Genomic DNA, 8,981 nt, shown 5'->3' with positions numbered 1-8,981 from the left:
AACTTGAGCCTATCAAGCAGTACTACTACCCTAAGAGAAAAATCCTTCAGGTGAACCCTCCTGAAAGCCATACGGAGATCAATCATAGATACGAAGCTCTAGGAGGCACTCTGTATGTACTCTGTACATACAGCTGTTCAACTGTACTCTGTGCAGTACCGAACCCTGACTCCACTAGTACATTAATGTTAGGCTTCTCAAGAAGACCTCTTTCAGAACCGTTTACTCCCAGATGTGTGTGTCTGAAGAAAGTGGAGGAGTGCACTCTGCACATTCTCAGAAGCACTCCTCATTACTTCGCGCTTTCCAAAGGCTGTGTCCAAAGGTTCCGCTGGAGTGCCTCGAGCCACTTTCGACTGAAAGAGTAACAGTTGCTGCCTGGCTAGCCACAGCCAACCTCCTCCACCGCTGGCCGCCGGCTCGGCACTTCTCCGGTCAGTCAATGCGTCCTAGCAGGGCGGCGCGCGTGCGCGTGGGCTGAGGCAGGAGTTTTGCTTGGCGCTGCTCGCCACTGGGATGGGTGGGAGGGAAGCGAAGGCAGCGAGAGAGTTGTTCGCGCCAGCGCCCAGGCAGAGCGCGAGCGAAAGAGGACGGGTCCCCCTCACCTCGCTTCCTCCCGCCCTCCAGGCAACGGGGACTTCCTTGGGACTGGGAGACTACTGAGGCGCGCGCTCTAGTCTGCCGGCGGCAGAGGCAGGCGGGAGCCGCTTCGCCACCCCGTCTAGGGTTAGGATGGCGCAGAGAGCGGTCAGCGTGGCAGGCTGGGCGCTGCTGCCCGACCTCCCGGCGATGCTTTGAGAGCGCCCCGCCGCCCCTTCCCCTGCTCGACGTTGCGGTCTGCTCTTATGAGGGGCTCGCCAGCACCCCGCCGCTGCTATGGGGGCATCCCTCGAGTCCTGACCTAAGCGCCGCCCCCAAGGGACTTGCCCTCCTCCCGGGAGGTGGCGGGGGCCGTGCAGCGCTTGCCCCGGCTCTGCCGAGGGAAAATGCTAGGCGGGGGGTTGCTGGCCGGTTTCTCCGTGCTCAGCCTCCTCACCTACGGCTACCTGGCTTGGGACGCGGCTGGGGACCCGGAGGGCGCGAGCAGGAGCCGGGCTGGCCAGCTGAGAGCGGGGCCCGAGGCGGAACCTCCCGCCACCTCCCAGCCCCACCTCATCTTCATCCTGGCGGACGACCAGGGGTTCAGAGACGTTGGCTATCATGGCTCGGAGATCAAGACGCCCACCCTGGATAAGCTGGCTGCAGAAGGGGTTAAGCTGGAGAATTACTACGTTCAGCCGATGTGCACGCCTTCGAGGAGTCAGTTCATCACTGGGAAGTAAGATCGGGGGGTGTGTGTGTGTGTGTGTACAATCGTGGTTAAATTGAATTTGGTAGATACATGCTGCCTGTCTCCTATGCCACATCATAACTACACCTTCCAACATTTTTGAGAGAGAGAGAGAGGTTCTGTGGCACCTTAAAGGTTAAAATAGACTTGTTGTGGCATAAGCTTTTGTGGACTGGAGCCTGGGGAGGTGGGCTCGCTCTTGCTCACGAAAGCTTATGCCACAATAAAACAGCGAGTCTGTAATGTTTCACAGGACTCTGCATGTATGTTTGCTGTAACCGGCAAATACAACTCTACCCTTCTGGAGCTTCTAATATGTAACTTTGTTTGGAAGTTTCCTGCTTAACGGTGGCTGAGAAAGTTGTGGGTTGATACATGAAATAAAACCTAAATCTGTACTTTGTTAAATCTGTAGTGTGTTAAATAAGGATTTGGCACTGAGAACTACCCACTTCATAATATTATGATAGCAGTTGATTTGCATGGGTGTACACTAAAACTTCTTGCTTCATCCACGTGGAAGCTGCCAAGGTCCTAGTTTGTAATGTCAAACAAAAAGTTCCACGAATGAATGAAAGTTCAAGGTGTTTCAGTTTGTTGTTGTGTGCAAGGTTCAGTGCTCATCACAAGTCACCAGAACATCTTTCTGACAACTTCAGTGGGTCATTTGCTAAAGACCTCAGCTGAAATTGCTGTTCAAAGTGAGTGCCAGTTATTGCGAAAATGCCAGTTTTAGTATAGGCATTTAGACAAGAAATTATCAAATCATGTTTTTTAAACTTCCCATATCTGTACAATATCATATGCATGTTCCAATGTCAATACGAATACAACAAATATTTATATATTTAAATTTTTATGTCAGGCATTTTGTCATGTCCTAGAATGAATTAAAAATGGCTGCTTACCTCATTTCATATCCTATTCACAAGTTTTTTTAAAAGCCATGTATTAGTCAAAACTATGTTGTTTGAATCACTTTGGAAACTACTGCTACTACAAATATTTATATACTGCTTTTCAACCAATGTTCTCAAAGCGGTTCATATAGAAAAATCAATAATAAATCAATAAAATGGTTTCCTGTCCCAAGGGCGCACAATCTTAAATATAAATAGTAAGGTAGCCACTGAAGTGATGTTGTGCTGGGATTCAATAGGAATAGTTGCTCTCCTGCCACTAAGACAATCATTACTACTACTACAGATATTTATATACCGCTCTTCAACCAAAGTTCTCAAAGCGATTTTCAAAGAAAAATAATAGATAAATAAGATAGTCCCCTGTCCCCAAAGGGCTCACAATCTAAAAAGAAACATAAAGGCAGATACCAGCAACAGTCTTTGGAGGAATGCTGTGCTGGAGTTGGATAGCCCCCCCCCACTAAATATAAGAGAATCATCACTTTATAAGGTGCCTCTTTGCTCAGTTGGCAGTGATAGAAGCTCTTTATAATTTGTAGCAGCATGTATAGTGGCTGAGTTCCAGTTATCCAAATCCTCTAGTTGTTTTCACTTTGCCATGTGTTTTTTGTATGTAAAGTTGTGCCGTTGAGTCGGTGTCAACTCCTGGCAACCACAGAACCATGTGGTTTTCTTTGGTAGAATACAGGAAGGGTTTACCATTGCCATCTCCCATGCAGTATGAGATGATGCCATTCAGCATCTTCCTATATTGCTGCTGCCCAGTATAGGTGTTTCCCATAGTCTGGGAAACATGCCAGTAGGGATTCGAACCTTTTGCTCCCTAGGCAAGTTACTTCCCCGCTGCACCATTAGGTGGCTTGTTTTTTGTATGTATCCTTATGCAAATACCACTCCAAGTTATCCAACCTTCTGATTAGCTAGATGTATCCAATTATAGGAACATAGGAAGGTGCTTTGTACCAAGTTATATCATTGGCCCATCTAGCTCAGTATTGCCTACACTGAATGACTACATTGCTCCAGGGTTTCAGGCAGTAGTCTTTCACAGCTCTACCTGGAGGGCTTTTAGTTTGCATCTCCTCCAGAATGGAGAGGGTGCATTCACATATTGGCCAGATTTACCCCAAGGTTTCCTGTGAGCAATTGGGGAGCACTTCACATATGATTTGGGTTTTCATTGCAGGTTAAGAGTGTAACCTGATTTATATCCAGGGTAAAAACTGACTTTTTGTGTCAGCTTTTTTGGGCAACTTTGAACTTGCAGTAAAGCCTCACAGTCAAATTGCAGTAAAGCCTACTGTATGAAAAAGCTCATGGAGATGACAGAGATTGAACCTGGGACCTTTCGCATGCAAAGCAAATGCTTTGCCCTGGATAAATGCTGGTATACTATATACATAATCCCTAAATTGCAGCTTTTGCCTTATATCAAGTTAGACATGCATTTTCACCATCACCAAAACTCACCATCACTTTGTTATAACTATAATATTATGAGCGTGCAGTGCATGTTACAACCCTTACTGTATGATTCATTCTGACAACTGTGTACAATAGACCACTCTTATTCCTGTTTTGTGGTCCATCACTCAGCATGGTTTTGGACTTGGGGCTTTTTGGTTCAAATCTGGGATGGAACCCACTGAACCACACTAGCTGTCAGCTTCAGCTGTTCAGAGTTATGTGCAATATTGGACTAGTCTTATGAGGGATGCTGGTTATGGAAGATACATATCTCAAAGGTGTTATGGTTCACTGGTTTGTTATACAGAGGAGTATGATACTCAGTATTGGTCCTAGTCTCATTTTCTAAGTCTATAGGGGCCTAGAGTTATGTTAAGGGGGCATATTCTGTTCCAAAAATATAGACTTTTTCTCATCAACTATAGGGTTAGGGTTAGGCAGTGCCTACCACTAGGTATCTTGCAAAAATCAAGAGACTAAGCCCTACCCACCAGTTTTATTACAGTCTAATAAAGCATATCACAAGAGGGACCTTTTTCTTATTGCGGACCACAACCAGACAAATTATGTCCTATGTTATTCATGGGAACAAAGGAAGCTGCCTTCTACTGAGTCAGACCATTGGCCCATCTAGCTCAGTATTGTCTACAAAGACTGGCAGTGACTTCTCCAAGGTTGCAGGCAGGAGTCTCTCTCAGCCCTATCTTGGAGATGCCAGGGAAGGAAATTGGAACCTTCTGCATGCAAGCATTCAAGTGCTCTTCCCAGAGCAACCCCAAGGGGGATATCTTACAGTGCTCATACATTTTTCCCATTAAAATGAAAACCAGGCTGGACCTTGCTTAGCAAAAGGGACAATTCAAGTTTATTACCACAAGTACAACTCAAATGAAATGTCCCATTAGGGCTACATCAGTAATACTGAATTCACACCTCCATGCACTCTATATGTAGGTATGTGTGTCCAAAGTGTTTGTTTCCGGTACCACAAAGCCATGCCACTCCAAGATATCTCCTTTGAGGCATCTTATATATACTCTTGGGAATAAACTCTTTAGATGCACCACCTGTGCGTGTGGTACAGAGCACTATGTATATGAAGAATGCTTATGGTTGTAGTTAATGTGGTACATGAATGTAAAAATCCACCCTCACTTACATTAGTATTAGCAAGGTTGTTTCAATAAAATGGAAACTGTTCTTTCTTCTGTTGAAACAGCTGGAAACAAAGTGAGAGCCAGAGTTACAGAGCCACCAGTAAATGCTCTGCAGACCAGATCTGCAGTTCACAGTCTGGTAGGCAATCTCTTCAGGCTATATGACAGCTATTTGTTCATTTGACTATGGGGGTGGGGTGTTCCTCTAGGTTCTGATTTGTAATTGTTAAGTTTGGAGAAACTGGGACATCATGAGGACTCAGAAGAGAACAAACCAACTGAAATTCAAGGGAATTCAGATTGCCAATCTAGATTGCTACAGTAACTATAAAGCACATACTGTTTAAATTAGGCAAGGAGAGAATTAAAACAAACAGATCAAGTGAGATGTGGCAGAGGGGAAGCTCTTTAAAATAGGCAACTCTGAGAGTCATTCTGAAAATCCAGTTGCAGTATTTTTGGAAACGTCTATAGGAAAACTGAGATTTGCCAACACTTCATTTGTATTTTCTTTAGAGACTCCTAGACGGGCAAGATTTAAAATTATCTTCTTTGCTATTTTACTTTCAGAGCAAGGGACAGTCCAGAAGGAAAGTGACAAAATTACAGGAAGAGTGTAGTTGGAGGAGGCCAACCCAAGCCAAATTAAGAGTACAAAAAAATTTCATATGCCAAAAAAGGGTAGTTTCCTCTTCCATTTCTTTCCTTCCATTTAGGGATACATTAAGATTAAATATGTGTCATTTAATTTTATTTCACTGCCTGATTCTCATCAAACAACAGTAATTTAAAATCTAAATGTATAATATCCAGTCAAATATTCAACCTAAGTTAAGAGGTCTTATAACACTTCCAAAAGTTTCTCAGGTTTGGACTTTAGCAGGTGTGCACCAAGAATAGCTTTCCACATGCTCTTGCTGTCCAAACATGTTGCATGTATTGTGAACTCAGGGGACTGCTTACATCGGGGTGGTGGTGGTTTTTGCCAACGCACCTTAACCCGCAAAAGCACTCCAACATCTGGGGACCCAAGTTTGAGAACCCCTGTTTTAGGATATCACTACTGGAATAACCCCCTGCTAATGCTTTCTGCTGGCAAATCAAAGGGAATAATCCAACTACAGTCAATCACTTTTAAGTCCATTTAGTTCAATTAGAAAATTAAGCATGTGCTTAACTCTCTCCTTTTGAAAAGAATGGGACTTAAAAGAGCTAAGACACCCTATGTATTTTATAGTACATAATTCTATTGTTCATTATCTTTTGAATGATACCCACTAATGTAGAGCTGTTTTTCGCTGAAGTCCCTTTACCTTGATGGTCACTGCTCCCTCTAAGGCATGAGAGTGAGAGTTACATGCTGCAAATTCACCAGCTGTCACTAGAAAAAGTGAATTCTGAGGTGAAAATTTGGTCAAGGCCCAGAATGATAATGTTGGCATAAGAGGCATTGTTGTAGGACTCCACAGAAATGGTACTGGGGAAGATGACAATCCATCACCCATCACTTAGGACATCTCTGACAAGGATAAAGAAGAACTTGTCAAGAGCAGCTCAGTGAATGCCTGCCAAATCCTGCAACATATGAACAAGAAGATCTAATAGGACCATTGAGGTAAAAATTACATCTGGTAAGCAGGCTGTGACCTTCCTTAATAATGTAGTTTGTCCACTGCTATCCACACTTTGCTAATGTGGAGACTTACTGTATAAAGGAGACTTGGTAGGGACTTTGCAAGTCCATGAAGGACTTACAAAGAAAGCAATTCAAAAGCTCCAGCCAGTGCAAAAATCTGTCCCCCACTCTTCTTCTTAGGAAAGGAGAGCTGGTCTTGTGGTAGCAAGCATGACTTGTCCCCATAGCTAAGCAAGATCCACCCTGGTTACATATGAATGGGAGACTTGATGTGTGAGCACTGTGAGATCTTCCCCTTAGGGGATGGAGCCACTTTGGGAAGAGCAGAAGGTTCCAAGTTCCCTCCTTGGCATCTCCAAGATAGGGCCGAGAGAGATTCCTGCCTGCAGCCTTAGAGAAGCCGCTGCCAGTCTGTGTAGACAAGACTGAGCTAGATGGATCAAGGCTCTGACTCAGTAAATGGCAGCTTCCTATGTTCCTATAATGTATTGGGTACAGAAAGCATGTTAGACCAATGCTTGTACAACTACACTGGTTATCAGTTAGTTTCCAGGCCCAGGTTATCAGTTAGTTTCCAGGAAAGCCAGTGTGGTGTAGTGGTTAGAGTGCTGGACTAGGACCGAGGAGACCTGAGTTCAAATCCCCATTCAGCCATGATACTTGCTGGGTGACTCTGGGCCAGTCACTTCTCTCTCAGCCTGCCTAACCTGCTTCACAGGGTTGTTGTGAGAAGAAACCTAAGTATGTAGTACACCGCTCTGGGCTCCTTGGAGGAAGAGCGGGATATAAAATGTAAAATAAATAATTTTTAAAAATTCAAGGTGCTGGCTATTGCCTTTGAAACTTTGCATAGTCTGAACTCAGTAAATTTGTGTGGCCATCATTGCTCAGTGGCAAAGTGTATGTTTTGCAAGCAGAAGACCTTGGGTTTATTCCCAATCAAATCTGAAAATAAACCCAGTTAAACATTTCCAGTTAAATGATTTCTGGTACCAAGGCTGGGAAAGAACTGCCTGATATCTTGGAGGGCCACTGCCAATTGGAGCAGGCAGGTAAGGTAGCTGATTTGGTCAGATTTGATATAAGATAGCTTCATGGGTACATATGCATTTTCCTATATTAGGCATATAGGAAGCTGCCTCATACTGAGTCAGACTACTGGTCCATCTAGCTCAGTATTGTCTGCACTGACTGGCATCAGCTCCTCAAGGTTTCAGGCAAGAGTCTCTCACAGCCCTACCTGGAGATGCCAAGTATTGAACCTGGGGTCTTCTGCATGCAAAGCTGGTGCTCTTCCCACTGAGCTATGGTACCATCAAGTATTGAGCATGACTGTCTTCTAAGCCCTTGTTCTGGATACCATTGTTCTGGATATAGAACATAAGGGCACTCCTTACTAGTCTTGTAGTTTTGTGAGGAGGCATCACAGTTATGGAATGCTCTCCCTGTGTAAGCCCTCTAGACCATGCTTTTGTCCAGTGTTTGCTGGCAGATGAAAATATATTTATTTTCTGTGGCTTTATCATAAATTTTAAACATTGTGCTGAGCTGTTGCTGCTCTGTTTTATCATTTTGCCTGTTTAAATTAGCATTTGTGGCCTAGATGCAAAGAAACACAAGACAAGTTCTGAGTGCCCAATGGAGATTTGAACTTGTGTTTCTCATATAGAAATGTCATGCAACAGACACAATGCTGCATGGCAAACCTCTTCTGGAAGTGAAGAAAACTTGTAAAGCAGTTTGTGATATAGCATAGGCATGCTCAAGTCCTTGGGCAAGTCCTAAGGAGCTCTTTCAGTCCCAGCTAATATGTTTTACTGATACACACACACACACGCACACACACACACAAATATTTACTATGTGCTTTCCGAGAAGAAAGTAGGTTTTAAAAAATGACCACAATCCATCCTAGTATAGGCACAGTACTCCTTGTGCAGAGGTAACTGCAAGTTGCCCCTTTTGGCCATGATCAGAAACAAGAGACTTGTGTACTCTCCTACATTGCCGCATCCAGCCCTCCCTCTTGCCAGTAAGTTGGCTGCCAGTTACTCCAGCTCTGAGCTCAATACTAAAAAAGAATTACTCTCCTGAATATTTTTTTTAAAAAACTGTGTTTCCCTTCATCCTTTTCCTAGACTAAAGTGATCCCATTCTTCCTGCCTGTTCTCAAAGAATGTGTTCCCTTTCCCATTGTATGTGCATCATTGATGCAAAGATGTGTGTTCCTTCTCTTCCCGCCTTACCTCTCTTCTGTCATCCTTCTCTCTCTTTTTCTCTATATCCCTTTTATTTTTTCACCGCCCCCCCAACCGGCATGGTGGGGGAAAGGCAGGCTTGTGGTAGGAAAGGCTGGCTTAGGGTGGGCAGGTTGGATATGGGGCGGGAAGGGAAAATACTGGAGGGAAATATTTGTAAACCAAATAATGCAAATAAAAATTGTAAGTTTAAAAAACATGAAGGCAATG

General features: G+C 44.1%; 1 protein-coding gene across 1 annotated transcript in view; it reads left to right on the top strand.

The window, feature by feature from the left end:
* Positions 1-546: 546 nt before the first annotated feature.
* The window catches only part of ARSJ (arylsulfatase family member J), a 93,158-nt gene continuing 84,723 nt past the window's right edge, over positions 547-8,981 (top strand). Inside the window, exon 1 of the mRNA XM_053251838.1 lies at positions 547-1,318. Within this exon, the coding sequence (XP_053107813.1) occupies positions 987-1,318 (332 nt within the window). The 5' untranslated portion in view covers positions 547-986. The remainder of the gene's footprint in view (positions 1,319-8,981) is intronic.

The sequence above is a fragment of the Hemicordylus capensis genome, chromosome 5 (genome assembly GCF_027244095.1).
Source record: "Hemicordylus capensis ecotype Gifberg chromosome 5, rHemCap1.1.pri, whole genome shotgun sequence".
NCBI lineage: Eukaryota > Metazoa > Chordata > Lepidosauria > Squamata > Cordylidae > Hemicordylus > Hemicordylus capensis.
Note: the sequence above shows the minus strand (reverse complement) of the source record. Positions and strands in the feature narration are given on the sequence as shown.